Below are 24,259 nucleotides of genomic sequence, written 5' to 3'. Positions count from 1 at the left end.
TCGTGGGGCCATGCTGAAGAGCTACCTGGGTATAGAACAGGGTTTCAACAGTTTGGGCAGGGGGCTGGCCTCGCAGAGCCGGAGAGGAGGAGCTGCCTCCGCCTCTGTGTGAGTCTCCAGTTTTCTGCCACCCCTTCCTTCATTCAACAAACATTAGCTGGGTCCCACTGTTCCCGGAGGGGAACCGGAAACAGCTCCACAGTAACAAGCCCCTGCTCCTAAGCACTCATCATCACAGTCCAGTGTGTGTGCGTCAGGGGTCGCTAAACAGATAATACTCACTCATCCTTTGCCCACATCTCCTGGGCAGAAGACAGCTAAGCAGGCTCCAGACCCCAGCACTTGGGCATCAGGACCCCTTGGGGAAGGCTGGTCTTAGGAAGAGGGCAGGAGGCAGGGGTCTACATCAGAAAGAAACAAGAATCAGGGTGAGTCGGGTCATTTTCCTGAGGCGGGGAAATTCGCCTGTATGTCTGCCCACATTTCTCCTGCTTGAAGACTGCATCCATGAGAATGGTGACACTGGGAAGATGATGGTGTTCCGAGAGACCCATCACGAAGGATCTCAAGTCATGGAGAGAAGGGCCTCCCAGGCAGGGCTGTTTCCCCCAGGCCTGTACTCAACCAAGGGACTACCTGTCATTCCAACTCTTAGGGTGAGGGTAGGGCCTGACAGCTGGACCCTTTCCCCTTTGCCTAAGAAGATGGTTCTCGGAGCCTTTCAGCAAGCTAAGCCACAGCATGGACCACAGCGGGACGCTCCGAAGACTGGCAGATCGAATTTGACCATGCACCACCTCCCTTCTCCGCTGAGAAAAAAAGGCTTCTCTGGAAAACAAGGAAATCCTTTCTAGGAGAAGACCGAGGGTATGACAATACCCAGCAGAACGGGGCTTGAGTCTGGCTTCTCACTCATCACAAAATTCTGTGGGCTGAGATCATCCCCTGGGTCGTGTGGAAGGAGTCTACCTGCGCTGCTGCCTCCCTGAGCGGGGGTAGGGGTACATGTTCACCTCAAGGGGCTCCCCTGAGAGCAGGGGGATTATTTCACATGAACTATGGGTAGGGAGGTGGGGGGCAGCGTCCCGGCTTTGTAGGAAAAAGTTTCCCTCTGCCGGAGTGCTCATCTCAGAGTTCCTAGGAATGCCTTGTTTCTGAGTTTCAGATTGGGGTGGGGGCAGTCCCCCCTCCCTGCAGGAGGTGCAGTTGGGGCAGCCATGCCCACGTGGATGGGGAGTTGGCTGGCCTCCAGCGCTCCAGGTTCGGTTACTCCTTCCATCAAGGCCCACCTGTAGTGGTGTGGCACCATCAGCAATTAGTGATGGTTCATTAGAGTCCAATTAATAAATGAAACGCAGGATGAGAGCCATGGCTTTGCTAAGAAAAACAGCCTTTCTCATGCCTGAAGTGGCAGCCTCCCAAGAGCTCAGAACCCACAGGAATCAGCTGCCCTAGGGGTGGGGGGAGGGGCGCCCTCAGAGTGGGGGCCCCGGATGTTGTTGGGCTGTGGTCCTGTGGTCCGGTAAAGGGGGAGGACGAGAGAGGGCAGCTTCAGACCCAGCCTCCCTGCCTAGGATCTTAGCTCCTCTTTTGTGGATCCCTGGCTATAACTTCTGGCCCAGCAATCCCCAGGAAGCTTGGCCAAGGCCAGAGGTATGAGGGCAGGGTTTTGCCCTCCTTCCTGTCTGGCCTCAGAGGACAATGCACATAGGTGTGGAGAGAAACGCGCTAGAGAAGGAACGAGGTCAGAGAGGACCACAGACCTCCCCAGGGAAGGCTGGGTGTCTCTACACATGTGTGCATACGTGAGCACACATGCTTGTGCTGGGGGAGGGGAAGCAGAGGAGAGGCAGGGACCGTGGCAACATGGATCCCACTCCTAGATGTGTGTGCTCTAGAGGGCATTTCAGAGGCTGGGTGGTGGCTGGGAGAGCGGCTCAGGAGCTTGCCCTCACCCTCCCTGGCCCTGCCCCTCGCTTCACCACCTGCTCACCTTCCCGACAGCTGAGGCCCCAGGAGCCCATGCCCTTCCCTGTGTTACAGCCACAGAGAAGGAGAGCAAAATCCATCTTCTTCCTTCCCACTCACAGATGTGCCTAGGCCTCACCCCCAGCCCCTGCTTGAGTGGGAGCCCCGGAGCCTCCTGGTTGCTTTGCCAAACATCCACCATACCCCTCTGGTGTGCTGCGGGGTGGGCCTGGCAGAGAGGGGTTTCCTTTTCCTGGCAGCTTGGGACCCAGGATGGCTACACGGTGCCTCTGAACCCAACCCCAGCTCCATCCTGGTATGACTGCTCCCCCCATGGCTGGATTAAGTCTGAACCTCAGGAAAGCAGGCAGCACCCTGCAGCTCCTCTGGGGCAGGGTGGGGGGCGGGGGTAGGAGAGAGGACCCTGCTGTTACAGCTGAGCTTTGTGGGGGCAGGTCCCTAAGATGCCCCATGGACTCCGAAACTGCCCTGGGAGACCTCACCCCATCGGGGGCTGGAGGTCCTAGAACCCAGCCACCCACGTGCCCAGCTGGGAGGGCAGAGTGGGGACTAGGAGCAAGGAGTGAGCTGGCCCCCTTCACCCATCTAGATTTCCAGTTTCTAGAATAGCATCAAGGCCTGAAGGAGCCAGCTGTGCCAGGAAAAGCCATTACCCTGACAGCCTCCCTCCACCTGCTAAAAGCCTCCCTCCTTCCCCAGGGGTCTCACCCCTCCTGAGTTATTTCGCTTCCACTCACCTAGCACTGACAGACCTCTCTGGTGCACGCAGAGGGAAGGGAGGAAAGGGAGGACAGAGATATTTGATGCTTGCTTAACCCCTTCTAGGCCTGAACAGAGTCAGCACCAGCAGGCTCCCTTGGCCTTGTCCATCGCCTGTCCCCATCTCATTCCACCTGGAGTCCCTCCTACCAGGAGCTTGTGAGAAGGGGAGGGGACAAGGGGCTGAAGACCTCTCAGGAGGGTGGAGGACAGGCTGGCAAGTACAGGTCCTGGGTGCCAACCTGTGGTCTTGACACTGCACTGCGTGTGACTCAGGTCCCCTGCTCACCCCTGTGTCTGTCCTTTCTGGGTGTTGGCAAGTCCCCAGGGACACACAGGCTCACATGCCCCCGCAGGATCAGGTTGGGTGTTTGCGGCATAGAGGACTGACTTCGTCCTGATGCAGAGTGCGAGACCAAGGGTGGCAGGAGGAAGGGGCTCCCATTGCAGCCCTGAATGAGCAGAGGTCACCACGTCGGAAGGGAGGGAGCTCCAATTACCTTCCAGCCTCAATGGCTTCTTCTCTCCAGCCTGGCAGCCTCCCATATACCCCTCAGCCAGAGGGGGCCCCTTTTGCAGGGGTGGGGAGGCAATGTGTCTGGGAGGCCCGCCCCTCTGCATCTCAGCCCTCCTTCAGCGCTCACCGGGCCCTGCCAGGCTGCCCTGGGTCAGCAAACTTTGAGAAACACCCAGCTTATTTTCCCCAGAAGGGCATAACATGGACTGAGGCCTCCTGTGTGCTGGCAGCTTAACACGGTTTATTCCCAGTCCTTAACAACAGCCCTGAGAGGGAGGCCTACCTACAGAGCATGACACTGAGGCTCAGAGAGGGTAGGTGGCCTGGTCACCAGGTAGCTGCGGCCTCAGACAGTTGTGTGTGACTCTGAAGCCGGTACTCTCTCCAGGACTCCACACCCTTGTCACAACGGCCAGAGACCACACCCCCTCACCAAGGTGTCTCCAGTTGTGAGACCGGAGTCTCACAAGAATGCTTGTTCAGGGGAGTCCTATAGACAAGTGGGGAGCAAAGATCCAGGCTGGTATGTCACTTAGGTCCAGAGGACAGAGGGAGCCATGAGGAAGGACCTGGGGAGTGGGGGGAGCCAGAAGCCTTCCTGGAGGAGAGTAGGATGGACTGGGAAAACCACGGGCTGGTTTAGCTACCACGTGGGGCACATCGGCTCAGAGCTGCTGGGCCAACTCGCCTGCCCCACACTCCCTTTGGGGGCCTCCGGGGGCGGTTCTGAGGCTGGTGAGGACACCATCTGTGCTTCTGCCTGGAGAACCAGTGGCAGCACCTCCCCCTCCCTAGTACGTGCTGTGGCTCCCCTGCTCCGGGCTCTGGGATGATTTCTCAGCCATGATTGCTGCAGTTAATGTAGCTGCACCATTTACAGCCCCAACATAATAACATCCTCAACAGAAGAAAGATTAACTCTCTCGCTGAACTGGTTGATAGCTTGGGAACTGAGGGACATGGAACTCAGACACCTGTGGGATGCACTGGGTGACAGAGGGCCCAAGCTCCCACCTCACCATGGACAACTGGGCCCTGAACCACCCTTCACCGCCCCCTGCCCTGTCCCATGCCCAGCTCCTCGCGTCCAGCCCAGGGCCCTGTGCACAGTGGGTGCTGCTGAAGGCGGTAGCTGGCATGTGCTCTATTGAAAAGGTTCAGAGCCCGGGAAGCTGCGCTGAGCCTCAGGAATCTGGGCCAGCAGCTTAGGGAAATGAAGGTCAAAGGAGAAGCCAGCCAGGCAGGCACCACACAGCTGCCCAGCCCAGAAACTTCCTCCCACCGGACAGAGCCTAGAGAAGAGTCAGGATGGGGAGTCTGCACACAGGCGCCTGCTGGGGAGCCCTGGCCAGGCAGGGGACAGGAAGTCAGACAGGCAAGGCGTCTCTCCTTGCTCCCATCCCCACTCCTGGCCTCTGGTGCCTGAGTCCACAGGAAGGCCTCAGCGGTGGTAAGCAAGACAGTGTGGTCACCCAGGCCATCCGCGCATCTGAGGAGAGAGGCCCGGTGTCCCCTGGGCCTGGGATGACCAGAGTGTGTCTGCCTAGGAGGGAGCTCTTTACTCTTTGTCCTCCCTTTGCTCAGATTTATGGACAGTTGTTCAGCAGGCAGGACACCCTTCCTCTGACTCAGCCTGCTTCTCCCCTCCCCAGGAAAACCACATCAGAGGACATGAAGAACCAGAATGCTAAGGCAGTCACATCTGTGACCTCCAAGCCCACCACAGCCCCCATCTGGGGGGACACAGTCAAAGTGGAGCTCCAAGCTGAGGATGCAGGGCGAGAAGGTGAGGCGGGTGGGGGGGGGGGGGGGGGGGGGGGGGGGGGGGGGGGGGGGGGGGGCGGGCTGGTGTGAGGCAGAGGCTGGCCTCTCAGTTCAGCTGGAAGCCACCCAAACACCACCTTGGGCTCAGTTAAAAGCACTTTAAAGAAAAAAAATTATAATACTGTCATGCCTCAGCTCCTCAGTCTGCTCGAAAAATGAGTTGTTCCACATAAATGAATTTTCCAGACAATGAAAGCTTATCTTTTTATGGCCACTGTTATCATTTTCATGGTTGTTATTATTGCCGTCTCCCACTGAAACAGCACATTACAGCTTCCTGGCACATCCCCATGCATTGCTCATTGGAATTACACCTCTTGGGAGAAGCGATGCTGCTCCCATTGCTTAGATGGGAACACTGAGGTTCAAGGAACTGAAATAACCAGCTCAAGCTCATGTGGTCCATAAGTGGAGGACCTAGGATCAGCATACATGTCCCCACTGCAGCTTCAGGGCTCTAACTGCTTCCCTAGACTGGCTCCTTATCCTGCCATCTCCCCCAGCACTGCCCACTGTCAGATAGCAGCATTCCTGTGCTTCCTGAGAACCATGGTGCGCTCTTGTAGAAACTGCCAACTAGTTCTTGCTCCTCTGGCCCTGGAAGCCTTTCCAGTCCCTGACTTTTAGCAAATTCTAACACTGTAGGTAATTTAAGTTTTTCAAGGCAGGGCTCATACCAGAATCTCCAGGTACAGGCGTTCAAATGTATGGGTGTGCACTCGTGGTTTCTGCTCTTGGGCGAGAGCTCAGGCTGGGCACACAGGAGTACTGACAGGCAGGTGCCAGGACAGCACTGGGGATCGGCATTGGGCTTAGTCTGCACAGACCCACACATGCCCACAATATCTCTGCTCAGGCTCTCCTCTAGCTGGTGGTCCTTCCCTCAGAGGACTGGCTTTACTTCTCCCCTAGAAATCTCACTGGGGCCTTAGAACTCTTGTCTGCCTCAGGAAGAACAGAAAGCCAGCTGCTAAAGATGGGAGAAGAGGAGAGAAGCAAAGTGGGAGGAGGCACATCAATAAAAGGGGAAGAGGCTACTTCTGGGTCAAGCCAGAGAATATTTTTCTGCCTATAAAGGGATAGGTGGGGCTGCTGGGTGAACTAAGAATATGTAGGAGAGGAGGAAAAATTGACCTAGGATTTCATGCACATGTATGTGTGTGCCTGTGTGTGCATGTGTTTGTGAATGCCTGCCTGCTGGCCCGTGTGTATGTGTGAATGTGCTTTGTGTGACTATGTGCTTGTCACTGTGCCATAGGCTTGCATGTCTGTGTGTCGTGTGTGTTGTGTGTGTGTGTGTGTATGCATGTGTGTGTGTTGCAACAGTGTGTTGTGTCTGTGCCTAGATTTATCTGGGAGGTGGTGTTTGCTTAGAAGTATGTGTGTGTATAGTCGGTGTATATATGTGTGTTAGAGGTTGTGGTGAGTGGATCTGGGATCCCGTCCCACCTTGAGCTCTGCACATTTGGGGTGACTGTAGGAAAGGACATGATGAGTCAATGGCCTTAGCACCCATCTGTGCAGCAGAGAGGGGACAGGACTCGTTGCAGAAAGAACAAGAGGGTAGGGAAGGCCTACTGGATAGACAGGGAACGTTGGCAGACACCTCTTTGCAGATTGAAGTCGCTGGATGCTCCTTGAAACCTGGTTGGAACCGGTTGCTGTGGTGATGTCTGTGATGGGGGTGGGGAAGATGGGGGCCAAGCCAAGAGGTGGTGGGGAGGGAACGAGGTAGCTCAAGGAGGTGTTAATGAAAAGCAAAGGAGAGTTGCAGACCCATGTCAGGGCCAAAGCAAGCGGGTGGCAGAAATGGCTTGTTGGCCACACAAAGGGAGCCGTGGGAGGCTGGAGGGGCACAGTGCCCAGAGAAGAAGCTGATGAAGCGTGTTTGTAGCATAGAGACAGGAACAGAGAGGGATGGCTGTCCATTCCCCCCAATTATAGCTCATCTGCTGGCTGCCCACACAGAGCTCCGAAGATTGGGGTAGGGGGAAAAAATGCAAGACATTCACCTCTTCTTTCAGCCTCAGCAAATTCCAACCAGATTTGGGGACTCAGGACCTATAGGTAGTGGCCATGAGGGGTTACAGCTTCCGTAGCTACTGTTGAAGCTCTGGGTGGGAGCACTGGAATCCTCCAGCTGAGTTTTTTCAGTTCTGCTCAGGGCTGGGTGAGTACATGGAGCACTACAGATGGTTAATGAGGAGGAAAATAGTGACAGCTACAAGGAGCACTTGCTTAGAATTTCATAGCTTGAAAAACACATTTCCCTCCCTACAACAATAGTAGGAGGGACAAGGTTTTTCCTTTTTAAAATATTGACATTTTGCAGAGCAGGTAAATGAAGCTCAGAGAGGTTAAGTGACTGACTAAAGGTCACTGAGCAAGTTGGTGTGTTAGTACTAGGTTTGCTCACTTCAAATCCTTTGTCTTACTTGACTTCTTTCAAGGCAACCTCAAGTCTTTTGGGTACCCATTTTGCTTTCTTTCCTTTTAACACAGATCCCATATGGCCAGCACTTGAGGGACTTTGGCAAGTGTCTTTCTGTATCCAGGGTAGCTGTGTGGAAGAGGAAGAAAGGAAGAGTAATTAGCAAATGCTCTTCCTCCTCCTTCTCTTCCACACATTAATCCATATGACCCACCAAGGGGCACCTGGGTGGCTCAGTTGGTTAAGCGAATGCCTTCAGCTAGGGTCATGATCTCAGGGTCCTGGGATCAAGCCCCACATCAGGCTCCCTGCTCAGTGGGGTGCCTGCTATTCCCTCTTCTTCTGCTTGTGCTTTCTCTGTCTCCCAAATGAATAAAATATTTTTTTTTTAAAGGAAATGATCCATCCAGCCCCAAGTGCTGAGCTGTCCTTGGTGCTGATATGTCCTTTTCTCAGGAAAGAGGCAAAGGGCAAGGGTCTGCTCTGGTCTCCATCAGCTACACCTGTCCTTTCCATCCTGCCTTGCCCGTTTTTCTCTAAATATTTTAGATCCTTCCTTCCTCCATCTCTCTCATTCTCTCTCCCCTGCCTCTTCCTCAAACCACAGACTTCCAGAGTGGAAAGATGTTTCCAGGATCAAAAACCCAGTCTCCCATCAAACATTTACTATCTCTGTGATGGTGATCAAGTTATTTACCACTCTCCACTCCACTAATCACACTATAAAAACAGAGATGGTGATTCCTTCTTGAGGGGTTGTGGTGGGGATTTGTTGGAATAGTGACTCAAGAACACCCATCCCTGTATCTGGTATACAGCAGGTGCTCATTAAGCGGCATTGCATGTTTATTTCCAGGTCATTGGCATTCCCCTCAGAGGTCATCCTGAAGTTCATGCATTTTATAACAAAATGTAGTCTCTTTGGAGGGAGTTTTCTAAGTGGTGCATTGTTCTTAGTGTTAGACTAGTTTTCATTTCCTTGGAGTAGACTTTTGTTGGTATTTTTACTGAGAGATTTCTTGAGCAGATCTTGTTTCCTTAATGAGACTCAGTTTCCCCATTTACAACATGTGGGAGGTAAGTCCTCCCCTTCCTGCCTCAGGAGCTGGTGAAAGCGTCTGTGACTAAGGGAACCAGCTCCTAGGAAAGGGTATGATTCCTGCTTCTGTGCATGTCTCTGCCATCATATGTGTGTCTTTTTTTAATATTTTATTTATTTATTTGACAGAGAGACAGTGAGAGAGGGAATACAAGCAGGGGGAGTGGGAGAGAGAGAAGCAGGTTTCCCACCAAGCAGGGAGCCCAATGTAGGGCTTGATCCCAGGACCCTGGGACCATTACCCAAGCCGAAGGCAGATGCTTAATGACTGAGCCACCCAGATGCCCTCATATGTGTGTCTCTTGATATGGGGGTTCCATGCCAGGTGTGTCCATCTCTGAGTTGGGAGTTTCTGGACCACAGGACAGAATTGCATCTTCGGTTTCTAACAGCACCTAGGATGGAGACTTGCCCTGGGCCAGGGCTCAAATGGTACTTGTGAATGTGTGTGTGTTTTGTGTGTGTGTGTTTTGTGTGTGGGGGGGGGGTGACTCACATGTGTACATGTGCATGTTGGTTCCTCAGCAGGGCCCCTGCTCCCTGCTCTGGGCAACATCTCACCTCCTCCACACTGGGAGGGATGCTGGTCAGCTAAGCCTTGTTTTGAGCTTGTGCTCCTTTTTCTCTATTAAGATGTGATCCTCAAGGTGATGGACAATAAAAATAAAGAGGAGCTGTTGTCCTACCAAATCCCCATCAAGTACCTGCGTGCCTTCCACCCCTACCATTTTGAGCTGGTGAAGGTAAGTCAGGGCCCTGAGTCCCTGTGGGCCTGGGATAGGTAAGGGGACCCACCTTGATCCCCCTTGCTGTACCCTCAGAGCCTCCCACGCTCACCCTGCAATATGACAAGTCTTGGAACATATGGAGCTCAGGAAACCCAGCTTCTGGCAGGTAGATAAGAATGGTTTCAATGAGAATTTGGAATTCTCTGAATACATCTCTGTAAAACAGCCCAACAGCTTAGAACATCTACTTCATTAAATGAATATACCAATTAAAGATACATTCTGGTTTCATGTATGTTTAAAGTGGGACTAGATCTGGGACGCTTGGGTGGCTCAGTCATTAAGTGTCTATCTTCGGCTCAGGTCATGATTCTGGGGTCCTGGGATAGAGCCCCGCATGGGGCTCCCTCCTCGGCAGGAAGCCTGCTTCTCCCTCTCCCCCCCCCCCCCCCGCTTGTGTTCCCTCTCTTGCTGTATCTCTCTCTGTCAAATGAATAATTAAAATGTTTTTTTTTTTTTAAAAGTGGGACTGGGGCACCTGGGTGGCTCAGTGGGTTAAAGCCTCTGCCTTCGGCTCAGGTCATGATCCCAGGGTCCTGGGATCGAGCCCCATATTGGGCTCTCTGCTCAGCGGGGAGCCTGCTTCTTCCTCTCTCTCTGCCTGCATCTCTGCCTACCTGTGATCTCTGTCTGTCAAATAAATAAACAAAATCTTTAAAAAAAAAAGGGGGGGGGGACTAGGGGCCCCTGTGTGGCTCAGTGGGCTAAGCCTCTGCCTTCAGCTCAGGTCCTGGGATCGAGCCCCGCATCGAGCTCTCTGCTCAGCAAGGAGCCTGCTTTCCCCTCTCTCTCTGCCTTCCTCTCTGCCTACTTGTGATCTCTTTCTGTCAAATAAATAAATAAAATCTTTTAAAAAAAAAAGTGAGACTAGATCTAAAAATCAAAGAAATACAGTATTTACAGAATTCCTACTATGTCCCCAGTCCTGGGCCAGACACCATCTCTAATCCTCAAGGCGAATTACATTTTGCATACATAGGACTGGGACCCAGAAAGAGGAATCCTGTCAACCTGGGTGACAGAGCAGATGAGTAGCACATTGGAGGGTGAGCCCTGGTCACCTCTCTCCCAGGTCATTTCTTTCTGCGCTGCCACATAGTGTGTTGGCTGGTATAAGGTCCAGAAGATTTGGGGCAGGTGGAAGAGAAAGTGCCCCCTGGAGGGCACCCCTTTAGTAGGCAAGTGGGCAGGAGCCTGGAGTGGGGAGCCTCAGGTATCCCAGTCCATGGCTTGAACTTCCCAGGACGGCTCCCCCACCCGTTCCCTCTCCGCAGTGCTGACTGGTGGAAGGGAGAACTCACTCACTCATGGCTCAATACTTAGTACCTACTATGTGCCTGGCACTGGACCAAGATGAACAGAGCATTACTTTCCCTCAGTGTGCACTCCAGGCCCCTCTTGTGGTTTGGAGTAAAGAACAATGTGATGCAAGATTGCCTAGGTTCCTATCCCTGGTCTGCCTCTTGCTAACTGTATATCCATAGGAAGCTGCTTAACCCCCTAGGCCTCCCCATTCCTCACCGGCAAAATAGACACTGAGCATGCACTTGAACAATCAGTAGCAACTATGGGCCTAAGGACCCTGACAAAGCACCTGCCAGTGTTGGGGGCTGAGTTTGGGTTAGTTCCCCTCCTTTCTTCCCATCAAGCCCTGCACTGCTCTTCTTTCCAAACACCTTCTCGACCATGACCTAAGGATCTTTACCTTCTTAAGCCCCTTCCCTAAGCCTGGAGGAGGTACCTGGGGCAAGCAGGGACAGGAAGGGCCAGAGAGAGGAGTGACTCGCCTGGAAGGCTTCACACTTCAGCTATGACTCTGCGATCATCACCCAGGCCTTCTGGCTCTCTGGCCACTTACAACCCAGGCCCTGTTATCACATCTCCACAAAGAGAGCAGGCAGGCCGTGGTCCTTATGAGGGCGATGAAATATTCAAATAGAAAAGGGAAGATTTATTATATTGATCTTGGAAAGGCTCGCAGGGACCATGAGCTTTAATTATCAGCTCGGAGCCCCGGTGGAGCAATACCAAGTGATTGTCTGCAAAGGGCTGGATTTATGGCTGGGGGCTGCCCCTTAGTCACTCTCCTCCTGCTGTGTCTTCTTCCCTCACCCTGACCCCAGCCGGCCCAGTCTGGAAAAGCTGAGGGAGCCGCTGACAAAACCCACCTGTACACCACCATTGTTCGGAAGGGGAGCTTCTTCCCCCGCTACATCGGCAACAACCACACAGCTCTGGAGGTATGGGGACTGGGGTCCCGGTTTGGGAGGGCAAGTTTTGAGCAGTCCCCAGGCCCTGCCCTTCACCACCTCTGACCGACTTGACTTTGTGAGTCAGGGAGGGGAGTCTGGGGAAGAAAGCAACAGGGCCTTTCCAGGATAGCCCACGTACTTTGCTAAGAACAAGCTCTGGGATCTCAGGGATGATGGGGAGAGGGATGGAGATGAAAATGATGTCTAATGTTTCCCAACATTTCCAGGTCCCCAGTCCTGCCCTAACCTGGCCACCACTTGCTCTGCTTCACACACTGCAGGCAGGATGGAGAACAGGAGGCTTCCAAAGCTTGATGTCTGCCTGAATCTCACTGGATGGGGGGGGGGGGGGGAGGAAAAGTTGTTCCTCTCCTAGTCTGTTCCTCTTGAAGTAGTGACCCCTGAGCTAGGGCTTACAATCCCCCAAATTTTAGGGCCTCTCCCCGCTTCTTGGAGTCCTATCTCTGAAGAGGTTTGGCCGGCCTTCTAATTAGGCATTCATTCACCCATTCAACAGCTATTTACATAGCCTCCTCCAGGCCTGGCCCAGCTTGGACCTAACTTCCACACACACCATCCCCAAACTTCTACCCCAACCTCAGCCTTCTAGCCGTTTCAGAAGGATGGGCCGTGCTCCAGAAATATGCCCAGGAACCTGCCCCCTCTCCCTTTCCCCCATGGCCTTCAAACTGCCAGGAATGACAGATTCAAATGCAGCATTGGCCTGAATGGGATGGGGAGGGCATGGGTCACCAAGAAGGCCCAAACTCTGGGCTTCCCCTGCCTCAGCCCGGCTGATCTGATCCACCCCGCAGCACTATAAGAACTGCTCTGGACTCCCATTTCACAGCTGGGGACACCAGGACCCAAGAAGAAAGAGTCTGGGATGCAAGTCCAGAGGTCCTGACCCTCACCTCTCCTTCCCCATTGGATGCCTCCCTTTGGTCCATTCTCCCTCCCTTTTACATCACGCCCTTTCCTGAGACCTGCCAGCAATACACACACATACACACACATTCATGTATACACACACACATGCACGTATACACAAACACACAAAGAACTAGGAAGAATGGCCACAGCTTGGCCAGGCCACGCCCCACAGTGAGAAGGTCATACCCTTAAGACCCAGCAGAACCCCGGCCTTCAGGGGTCTCCGATGATCTGCCCCATGCCTACCCCAGCCCCAGACTTACCTGGTGGGGTCTCCAGCAGTGCTCCCACTCCCTGTCCCCAGCACAGATGCCCCCCACTTTTGGTCCAGAGAGCAGACTGGAGAGCACAGTGGGCAGAGAAATTGCTTCCGTCACTCACCAGCTGTCATGAGCTGGTGTGCTGCGGCAGCTGTCTCATTCACACCTGACCATGCAGCACGGACCAGGTGTAAATTAGCCATCACCCCTCAACCTCTCAGAGACCTGCTTTCAGTCCCTAAACCTGTTGGTGTCCCTGTGAGCATGAGGGCCTGACACCTCCGCAGCGGACTGCCTCCGCCCAGACTCCTGTCCCCACCCAAAGTTTGAATCACCTTCACCAGATCCTGTCCTTTGAATCTGGGGCAGGGAGTCAGTCTCCAGGGGCCCCCGTTAGTGCTGAATGGCCCTAAGCACTATTATTTGAAGGCCGTACAGTCCACCAGCTAAGATGGGTCCTGGCAGAGGGGCCCAGGAGGGAGTGCTCAGGGAGGAGGAAAGAGAGAAGAGCCAGAGGAAGCCCCAGCTCCCAGGCACTGTCCTCCCATTGCAGGTCAGAACTAGGAAAACCGGAGACAGTATGGTCCCACCCTTCAGTGTACGAGCTGGGATCCAAAGGTCCAGAGTGGATCAGGGACTGGCCACGGTGACAGAGTGACCCAGTTGTTGCAAGGAGTCCTTTGGCTGTGTTCACAGCCCCTTCTCTTTCTATTTTTCCTCCCTGGAGCACCCCATAGTTAGGATCCCCCATCTACCCTCCAAGGACAGCTCAAGCCCAGCCTCTCCCTGAGGCCCCTGCCTGGCCCCTCTTCCCCCACTCCCAGGCATCAGAGGTTCTGTCTCTTTCTCTGGCTCCGAAGCAGACTCAGCATCTCCCCTGTCCTCCACTCTTCTCCTCCATCAGTGGAGCTCATTTCTCCCCAAAACACAAACTGAGCTCCTACTCTGTGCCAGGGACATTTGTTAACAGCTGGGGAAACAGCAGTGAACAAGGCAGACATGGTCCCCACGCCTGTGGAGCCTGGATTCTACTCAGATAGATAGAACATGAACAAGAAAGAAATGAGAATGAACACAGGCCATGATGAATGCTGTGGAAGAGGCAATCCAGGGGCTAGAGAATGGGGTGGGCTGCTTTTAGTAAGAGTGGTCACAGAAGGCCTGCCAGAGGTGGTGACATTTAAGTCCTGAAGGAAAAGAAGGAGCCCACCGCCACTGAGTCACTGGGGGTGGGGAAGTTGAATCTAGGCAGAGGGATCATCATGTGCAAAGGCCCTGAGGCAGAAACAAATCAGCATGTTGAAGGGGTGAGACAAAAGAGGCTGGAACAAAGGAGGAGTTGGGGATTGATAGAAATGTGGGCCAACGGCAGACAGGCCAAAACATGCAGGCTTTGGCCATGATGGTAAGAATGACAGAATTCACTCTAATGGCAGTGGGAGTATGGTCATTCCTGGTCTCAAGCAGGGGAATGACATAGTTCAAATCATTTTTACAACAGCAGTTTTTGCCATCATGTATCAAATTGCCTGGGAAAGGGATGGGTTGGGTGAAGAATAGAGGCCAGTGATGGGGGTCAAAGAAGTAAAAGGAGCCACAGGAATCACAGCTGGGGGAGTTAGGGTGAGGGCAGAGGGGTAAGTGTGAGCCCATTCTGTGGGTAAGGGGCGAGAGCCAGGAGCCAGATCAGGAGTCTCTTGGGTTGGCAGTGGTGTGTGGGAACAGAATCTGTGTCTTCTCCCCCTGCCTTCCCAATGCCTAGCCCAGAGCCTGAAGGAGGGCAGCAGAGAATGAAACAAGTGAGACAGATGGAGGCAGGGATGAGCTCATTATTGGGGCAAAAGATGGCAGCTGGGTTGGCCTTGTCCCCAAGAGGGCCCCAAATTACCCAAGGTTCACCTGCCTCTTCTCTTCCCCAGGTCTTCCTCCGGGGAGTCAACGAGCCCCTGGTCAACAACCCACACCCCATGGTGGTCATTGCCAGGGTGGTTCCGAACTACAGTGATTTTAAGTGAGTGGGGCCCAGGTGGGTGAGGGCAAGGGGAGGGCAAGGAGGGCAGAGGACAGAGGAGGCAAAAGGCTGTCATTGTCACCACAGATCATGATCCCAAGAGCCCTAGAAACCTATCCTCCATAAGGCCTTTCAAACCTTTCAAACCTGAGGTCCCAGGAGGCTGCCCACGGTCCATGGAAAGGGATGCCTCAGAAGTCTCTCGAGAGCAGGCTGCAGAGGAGCCAGCAGCTGGAGGAGGAGAGCAGTCCTCAGCTCCTCCAGACCTGCCTCCCCATCCCATACCCACCACATCCCAGTCCCCCCTCCTGTTCTAGTGCAAGGCCAAGTCTCCAGCCAGTGGTTGTCCCCAAAGAAGGCCGCCTGTGGGTTAGCTCACATGACCTCATGATTGTTAACCTTGCCCACCAGTCCCCTTCCTTACCCTCCCGAGGGTCTCCGGGGCCCCACGTGAAGCTCATGACCCTCCTCCCCAGATGACCTTTGGGGTTGGGTGGTTTTGCAGTCCTCAGACAGATGCCCTTCTTGAGGGTAGTTTGGTCACTGGAGGTCACACAGCACTGTCCTCTGTGACAGCACCAACTCCTGGGGGTCAGCTGTCTGCTCTGTCACTTCCGCTGACTCTGATGGCCCGACGGGACTCCACTACACACCATCTGTTGAGTTCCGATGACCTGGGAACACTCCTTGCTTGTTGAGGGAATGAAGCTGATTGATTCACTCACTCCTGGCCCTCCTAAACGCTCAGCACATGCGCCACATGCTCACAGCCTCCTGCCCCCCCAATCCTGCACTTACAGCTTCTGTGCCCCACCAAGCCTAAACCAGAACTGCCACCGCGGAGTGGGTCATTCTGGCAAGGACTTCCAAAGGCGAGGCTTTTTAAAGATGGGGGTCGCTGGGGCATTCAGGTGTGGCCCAGGCCACAGTGAGTGATGGGGAAGGGAGCCTGGGAGCTGCAGCCCATATCCTGACGTGGTTGAACTTTCCCAAGGCTTGGGCCAGTGATCCACCCCCTGTCCCAGTATCCAGGCCCCGGCCCCCTCGTCCTCTCTCACATCAGTCCACAGTCCATCTTCGTGGGAGCCCTTGGCTGCTGAGCTGGGGCACAGAGCCCAGAGCCCTGGACACCTGTTACACTCGTGGGTTGACCCATGTCTCCTTGCCTCCCCAGGGTCCATCAGGTAAAGCAGGACCCAGCGTTCGTAGGGCTGCCCATCACCCGACTCTCCTTCCCTGTCTCATCTGTGATGTACTTTGATGTTCCTCGGGTCAGCCAGAACGGGTGCCCTCAGGTATGGCTCCTTCCCCCACACACCCTGTCACTGGGCTCGTACCTCTAGTGTCTCACCCACGGGTTGATTCACTCCCTCAGTCCCTGGATTGTTAAGGAATTTACTGAACTGGCTACTACCCAGAGCCAAGCCTCTCTGTGCTATGGAGGAGCTGCCCTCGGGGCGCTCCTGGTCTAGTGAAGATGGGTATCCCACACATGAAAAACCCAGACATCAACACAATATAATGTGTAATAACAAAGCCAGTGGGACGGTCAAAGCTGGAAATATCAGAGGAGACAAGACACAGAAGGACAAATATGGTCTGAAGCCACTTAGATGAGGTTCCTAGAGTAAGCAAATTCATAGAGCCAGAAAGGAGAATGGTGGTTGCCAGGGACTGGGGGAAGGGGACAGCAAGGTGTTCTTGTTTAATAGGTACAGACTTTCCTGTTTAGGTTGATGAGAAAGTTCCAGAAATAGTGGTGATGGTTATACAACATAGTGAATGTACTTAATGCCACTGAATTGTGTGTCTAAAGATGGTTAAAATGGGACAGTTCATGTTGTGTATATTTTACCACAATAAAAACATTTTTTTAAATTTGAGACAAGAGAGATATGAAGTCTGGGGAATTAGGGTGGGTATCCACACATAAGACTCTTGGGTTTTTAACAGAGGACGGATGGTTCAGGGCGACAGAAAACAAGATCACAGGAGCAGAGATAGGATGCACAGGACATTGAAGATGTTGGGGTGGGGTGTGCAGACTGTGGCTGGGTGCCAGGGAATGGCCAGATCAGTCCTTTCCCATCATGTCTACTTCAGCTGGAGCTTGCCCCACATGATGGTCCCAACATTCCTAGAGGCCTTGAAGAAGACAGGGGTGCCTGGGAAGTCCTTCCTGTTATCTGCCCACCACTGTTCATGTCTGGCATGGCAAATACAGAATGAGGCACCCCTTTGAGTCCCCAGCCTTCATTTAAAGGCAAGGGCATTTGAAGGCTCAGACACAGACAAGAGTGATGGTGGCAAGGAGGGGTGGGACAAGGGGGGGACCCTGGGGACAGAGGCTTCAAACCCAAACCAATCCTTGGCCTGATTTCCCCAGAGTCATCTCACACATGGCCCTGCATTTGCCCAGAAAATTATGAACCAATCAGCAGGTGGTCCCAAGGGGCAGGAGGCGCTGGCTGCCTTAATGAGGAAGCCCCCTCCCTATCCCGGCTGTCTCTGGCTGTCTTTGCTGCCGAACCAGTCTTGGTAGTGGAGCTGCCCCTAGCTACAGAGACTTGCCTCCAGTGCCTCCTGCATGGGTGAGACTCAAGGCCCACGGTCCAGTGACGGCAGACATTTGTTGACGTTCACTAGACAACATGGCAATTGGGCCAGGATGAGAACTCCTGGAAGTGAGGGACAGGGGCGGGTTTCTGTGGTACAAGATAGGAGTGGGCGGAACTCTACCCGAAAGGATACCAGTCACGGGCTGACATTACTCCCTCCCGCCCCTTCCACACTTCGGGGTCCTCACCTGAGTTGAGGGGTGGCGGTGTCTGGAGTCGCCGTGGTTTCCCACTAGCTGCCCACTCCCGGCCCCCCCCCGCCCCATGGCAAAGCACTGCGGCCGGGGATTTGAGGGCCTGATCCACCTGGGTTTGACCCCTGCTCTGTGACTTAGTAGCTACGTGACCTTTGGCAGCCTTCTCAATTTCTGCAGCTCCAGATTCCTACCTTTACTGGGCTGTTAGGAGGCCCTGAAGGGCTCAGCTGGGTACAGCGTCCAAGCCCAGGGCGGAGGTTCAGGGGGCTCGTCCCTTTAAGAGCTGCCCCTCCCCTACTGTCGGATGCCCCCTGAAGCCAGCCTCACCACTGCCCTTGTTATATTTGGCTACAAGTAACCCCGTGGACTTAAGCTCTAAAGATGCCTTGTTACTTGTTACGCTTGGCGAAAGGTCCCCCGCATAGATGCTGCCAGAATCGGTTAATGCACCATCTCAACAACGTCCTCAGGATTCAGGATCTCTCCAGCACCACTGAATTGCCATCTTCAGTTGACTAACAGCTCATGGAGGCAAAACGTTCGCGGCACCCTCATCCAGACAGGACCAGGACCCGAGAGAGCGAGCCTCCCCTTCTCACCCCTGCCTTTTCTGAAGCGCTGGAAACCTCCCACCCCAGCCCCTCCACAGACCTCCCCTCTAGTCTCATTGGCCAGAATTGGATCACATGCCCTGCTCTCAGCCAATCACTGGGGAGGGGCGTGGCATCACCTGTGGTGGCACCCGGACCAAAGCGGGTTCTGTTGGTTAGAGACAGACAGACAGAAATTGTTGAAGGGCATAGTGTCTGCGTCACCCCTCTGGGAACTGCTGATGATGGCAAAACTGGCCAGTGAAGGGATAGTTGGGCCCATGGGCCCGAAATAGGGTGGGACTTAGGAATTACTCGTACCCTGCATCCCGCACATTTGTGGGGGGGCCACTGCCCATTAGGCTGCTCCTGTTGGCCTGCCCTCCTTATAGAACTGAGGCAGAGCTCCCGGCTGATGAAACAGAAGCAGAGAAGTTGTCTGTGCCCACCGTCGTCTCCCCTGTCTCAGCCCCCTCGGCCAGTCGGTCCCCAGGCTGTCGCGGGACCCCTTTCCATCCCGCAGACCTTGCCCTCGTGCTGGCCTCGTCTCTTATGGACCACCGCAGCACCTCCACTCAGGCATCTCCAGCTCAGCCTGTGAGAAGCAGCCACGGCAAGCCTGGCCCAGCTCTAGACCCCTCCCCTGGACCCTGGACAGGTTGAAGCCCTCCCTGGCAGCTGGGGACACAAGGCCTCATCCCCTCCTCCTGGCTCACGGCCCCCAACCCCCACAGGGTTTCTGCAGGTTCTCTGGATGCCCAGCTGTGCTCCACACGCATGCTGTCCTCTCTGGGCTGCCAGCCTTCCCCTCTGCTGCACTCAGCCTGGAATGGTCCTCCTCCCACAGATCCTCCCTTCCCCCAGTCAAGGGTCGTTGCTTTCTTCTCTGACACCCCAGCACCCACAACCCACAACTTGCTTAGACCTCCGCATGGATCATAGGAGTGTGTGTCCTATCACCTGGGAAGATGGTGAGCTCGAGAGGGAACAAGGTCTGACTCTAGCTCCCCCAAAGACCCAACAGCACCCCTGAGGTGTAGAGCATGAACAACCCCAGTCAGCATCAGCTGAGTTCAGTTGAACTTTGGTCTTGAAGGCAAGGCATCCATTTTCTCCTTCAGCCTGCACAATAGCCCCCAAGGCATAGAGCAGAAGATATTTCCCAGTGGACAGTGACATCTCAGGTTCCAGCAGGGGAAGGGACTTGCCAGAGGTCATGCAGCAAGTTTGAGGCAAACCTGGGCCCAGGGTCCGTGTATCCTAGCTCCCTTGAGGCCCCCAGCATCAGCTGCTGGCAGCTACCCTTCCCAGGATGGGTGGAGCAGGTAGTGTTAGGTAGGGGTGTGGGTGTGGTGGGCCCAGGGGAAATGGAAGGAGGACCCATGGGCCCATGTAATGAAACCTCTGCTCCTAGGGAAGGCAGGGCTGCCTCAGTGGCCAGGGGTTAATGGCTTTGCTGAAGATCACAGCTGAAGGTTAATCACATTCCTTAATTCCACAGCCTGCAGTGGCCTTTCCCATTAGCCTCTGTGGTCAATGGCTTCCCCGCCCCACACCCTGCCCCCAACCCTCCCCCCACACGCATGCCACCAACACCTTCACCAGGGCCCTGGCGTCAGACTCCAGAGGTGGTTTAAACTTGATTCCTTCCCCCTCCCCCACCCACTTAGGTTTTCACCCACAAGAGAGTGTGACCCTCTCTCCCCAGCTGTAGGTCTGAAGGGGTCTCTCTTGGAGGACTCATCCTGGGAAACCATTCAGGGAAAGACCTATCCTTCCTGAGCAGTCAGGCACTATTTCTTGTTCTGTAGACTCCATTTAGACACATTAATAGGCCCCAGAGAGGACAGCCAGCATCCATTAAATGCCCTCCCCCCCCCCCCCCCCCCCCCCCCCCCCGGGGGGCCCCCCCCGTCCAGGGTGGGAGCAAGGCCTGGGGGCAGCAAGGGACTGAGTCACAGGTCCTCCTTGAGTGCCTCAGGGCCTGGCAGTGGTCCAGGCAATGGGAAGCCTCCTCTGGCACTCAGTGGGGTGGCTCTGGGATGGGCATGGTTTGGGGATCAATCCTGAAAGACCATTTCCAAGCCCCACAGAACCTGGAGGCAGCCTCTCTAGCCTGACCTGGGGCCAAGTGGCTGTCCCTGAGCGACCTCCAGAGCCCGTTCTCAGGAACAGTCCCATCATCCCAGTCCCTATCCCTGTGTTCAGGACCCCCTGGCCCCCAAAGTGACTGCACCCCATGTCCCCCGGGAGCAGGGGCCGAAGTGGACACAGCTGAGCCTCAGGCGGGGCCTCAGAGAACCAGAGCAGACACATTAGTGTGACATGCATCAGAGCCCTGCCACTGCTGGTGGGGGTGGGTAGACCCACACTGATATTTCGAGATCTGGCATCAATAGCTCCTGGAGCCAGCGGAGCATTTGTGCTGACCTTTCTGAGCAATGACTGGTTCCCGCAGGGGAGCGGGAGGTGGGAGCTGATGCTGCTGTTGCTGACAGCTCCTGGCTGGGGACAGAGGCCAGGCTGCCCCTGGAAGAGTCTGCCCCGGTGACCCCAGTCCCTCCCTGTGTTGGGACCAACCGTGCAGGGCTGCTGGCCGACACCATTATGGTCCATTCCCCACTCCCCACCTTCTTTCCAGCCTTTGCAGCTGCTCGACCTCCTCCACCTGCAGTCTCTCCTTATTCCATGGCAAGGATGGTCCTTGCCATGCTTGGAGCCCCCTCCACTGTTGTCCTGGGTGATTTTCCCAGCCAGAAGGCCCCCCCCCTCCCCTTCGCCCTGCCAAATCTTACTTCAGAGCCTTCCTTGGGTCCTGCTTCCTGCGAGACGGCTTTGGTGGCCATCCTTGGGAATGTCTCCTGGAGCCCCTTATTCAGGGACTCTGGTCAGTACTGTAGTGCCTTAAAATGTATATCATTTTTGGTTTTTTAAAGAGTTTATTTACTTATTTGTCAAACAGAGAGAGAGTGCACAAGCAGGGGGAGCGGCAGGCAGAGGCAGAGGGAAAAGCAGGCTCCCCATTGACCAAGGAGCCCAATGTGGACTCAATGCCAGGACTCTGGAATCATAACCTGAGCTGAAGACAGACACTTAACCGACAGAGCCACTTAGGCGCCCCAAAGTGCACGTCCTTTAATTCAGCATTTCCACTTTGGGTCCTTGGGAATTAATCTGAGATTCAGAAATCCACATCAAACAATATTCAATACAGAACTATTCTAGGAAAACATAGGAAGGGAGAAACCAGAGCTCCTGGACATGACAAAAAAAAAAAAAAAAACCCTGCAGCTACAAAGATCACGGATACCGAGCGTTATTTGCGACTCTGGATATACTTAGGTTTTCACAGTAAATGAAAAACATAGGATGTTAGGATCACAATTATCTACAAAGTAGGCTTAGCAAAAAACTAGAAAGAAACACGCTGTCCTAGGATAGTTGTCTTTAGTGTAGGAATTTGGTGTGTTTGGTGGATGTTTGTGTTTGGTTTTGTTTTAAGAAGGCTCCACACCCAGCCCAACTTGGGACTTGAACTTATGACCCTGAGAACAAGACCCAGACAGAGATCAAGAACCAGATGTTTAACTGACTAAGCCACCAGGCACCCCTAGGTTTTTCTTTTTAAGCGTTCTACTTTTCTGTTTTTCACAATTCATTTATTACACGCATGTTGCTTTTTAACAATTGGGACAAACATTTGTGACATGTGTAGACACACAGAGGGCCATGTCTTGACATCCCTTCATTGGGGAGAAGCGATGGCCCCACTGTCTACTTCCACTATCTCCTTTCAGCTGTCCAAGCCAGCGGGACCCCCAGAGCTGCCTTTATGGAACCAATCCTTCCTCTTCCAAGGCCGAGACGGAGCCACCAACTTCTCAGAAGACACAGCCCTGGTGCTGGAGTACTACTCCTCTGCTTCCAGTGAGTGTCCCTTGGGTGCGGTGCGAGGGCAGCCGTGCCTCAGGACACATGTGCCAAGGGTGCTCAGACCACCTGCCTCTGCCCTCTGCGGGGGTGGGTGAAGGGGACCCGGTTCCAGTGCATGCGGGCAGGTGGAGGAGCTCCTGGCTGGCTTCCTTGTCCTTGTTCCTTGGCACGGGCCAGCACACATTGGTCTTATTCCCATATTAGACCCGTGCCTTACCCCATCCCCACGGATCTGTCAGTGAGGAGGGAGGGACAGATTACCCCAGGGCTCACAGCATAAAGGGGAAACCGGATTCAGAGACCCACTGATCTATGTAGAGTCTGAGTTCCACATGGAGAGAGTAAAGAGCCCCCAAGGCCAGAGACAGGGGAGATCCGTATACACACCCAGAAGCACAGAATATGTGGAGAGTTGGTCTTGAATTCACAGAGCCATGTTCAGAGAAGGAGAGTTGTGCAGGGCAAGGCCAGGAGGCAGGAACAGAGGGGCATGAGATGACTGGATGTTGGGTACTGAAGGACTGGGGTGCCTGCCGGGGCCGCCGACACTGGGATCCTAGGGGTCTCGGGTGGGGGCTTTGGTGGGAGTCCCAGCTGGTCCTACCCCTACAGTGAAAGGCAGTGAGCCATGGACCCTCAGCAAGCCCTTGGGCGTCTCCGTGTTGCCGCTAAAGAGCTGTTTGTACCGCAAGATGCTGGCAGGGAAGGGTGTGAATGGGCTGCGTGTGGAGAAGCTTCCCATCACCGTGAGTGCCCCGCCCTGACCAGAGCCCATGCCAGGTGGCCCACTCCTGCCCCAGCCCACCCTGTTCCATCTTGCCCCTCTGACGCCAGTGACTGGCTTCTCCAGTAGCTTCCACCCCCACCCACAGGGGCCCCACCACGGAAGCCACCCGCAGTCAGGTATAAGGCGCTCCCCTCAGCTCCTGCCCTGAGCAGTGTGAGGAGAAACAGGGAGGCCCCTTGGGACGGTGGCAAGAGCTCTGGCCTTTAACCAGAGAGATTTGGGTTTAAATCCTTACTTGCCCTAGTTCTTACTGCGCAACTAGGCAAGTTTCTTAGACTTTCTGAACCTTGGAGTGCCCATCTTTAATATGAGAACAACATGCCTGTATAGGGTCTGTGTGACAAGAGAGCCAAGAGCCCAGTCTCTCTAGCCTGACTATGTGGGTCCAAATGCTGGTTCCACCCCTTACCAGATTACATGACCATGGGAAAATTAAAGTCCTGGTGCCTCAGTTTCCTTGTCTGATAAATGGGGTCATAGTAATGGAATTTTTCTCATAGGGTTGATGTGAGACCTTTTTTTTTTTGAGGAAGTACATGTAAAATACTTAGAAAAGAATATATATTATATATAATAATGTATTATATATTATATGTAATATATAATAATGTATTAAATCTTACTGAGACTATATATATGTGTATATATATATATATGTGTGTGTGTATTATATATATATATATATATATATATATATATGATAAATACATCATTTATTTCTATGCCAACTTTATCTCTGGCCATCATGTTGTAATAGACCTCAGTCAATGGGAGTTCCCCCAGTCCTCCAGGAAGCAGGTCTGGAAATGCCAGTCAGGTCTTCAGTTGGAGTTGAGGAGGGAAGTTCAAGGCAGGGAGGGTGAGCAGAGGCGGGGGACCAGCTCCTGCCTCCCTCTCAATCCCCAGGCAGAGGCCCCAGCAGGCCCCTTCTTGGGGAATCTGGAATAGTGGGCAGATCAGAGGCAGAAGCTGCGCTGGCCAGCATAGGCTGACTATTCCTCTCTCCTCCCCAGGACACCAAGCTGAAAACCATCAATGGTGAGGCCCCCACAGTGGATATCTCCTTCCAGCTGCTCTCCTCTGAGGTAAGGCTGCCTGGCAGTCACGTGCCAGGTCCCATAGCCCTGCAGTGGGTTCCACCCTCCTTCACAATTGCTGGCGTCATTCAGGGGCTGGGGCCAGGGGCTTCTGGAGGAGGGGACTGCTGCTTTGGATAGAAATGTCTGAGGGTGATTTGAGGCTTCAGTAAACGAGACAGAGAGCTGAGATTA

At 54.1% G+C, this 24,259-nt stretch overlaps 1 protein-coding gene across 1 annotated transcript in view; it reads left to right on the top strand.

The window, feature by feature from the left end:
• Positions 1-24,259, top strand: part of CCDC33 (coiled-coil domain containing 33) — a 101,786-nt gene that overhangs the window by 28,246 nt on the left and 49,281 nt on the right. Inside the window, exons 4-11 of the mRNA XM_059372066.1 lie at positions 4,918-5,051; positions 9,253-9,362; positions 11,531-11,647; positions 14,772-14,863; positions 16,038-16,158; positions 22,066-22,195; positions 22,814-22,947; positions 24,002-24,073. Of these exons, the coding sequence (XP_059228049.1) occupies positions 4,918-5,051; positions 9,253-9,362; positions 11,531-11,647; positions 14,772-14,863; positions 16,038-16,158; positions 22,066-22,195; positions 22,814-22,947; positions 24,002-24,073 (910 nt within the window). The remainder of the gene's footprint in view (positions 1-4,917; positions 5,052-9,252; positions 9,363-11,530; positions 11,648-14,771; positions 14,864-16,037; positions 16,159-22,065; positions 22,196-22,813; positions 22,948-24,001; positions 24,074-24,259) is intronic.

Source organism: Mustela nigripes, chromosome 13 (assembly GCF_022355385.1).
Source record: "Mustela nigripes isolate SB6536 chromosome 13, MUSNIG.SB6536, whole genome shotgun sequence".
NCBI classification, from domain to species: Eukaryota; Metazoa; Chordata; class Mammalia; order Carnivora; family Mustelidae; genus Mustela; species Mustela nigripes.
Note: the sequence above shows the minus strand (reverse complement) of the source record. Positions and strands in the feature narration are given on the sequence as shown.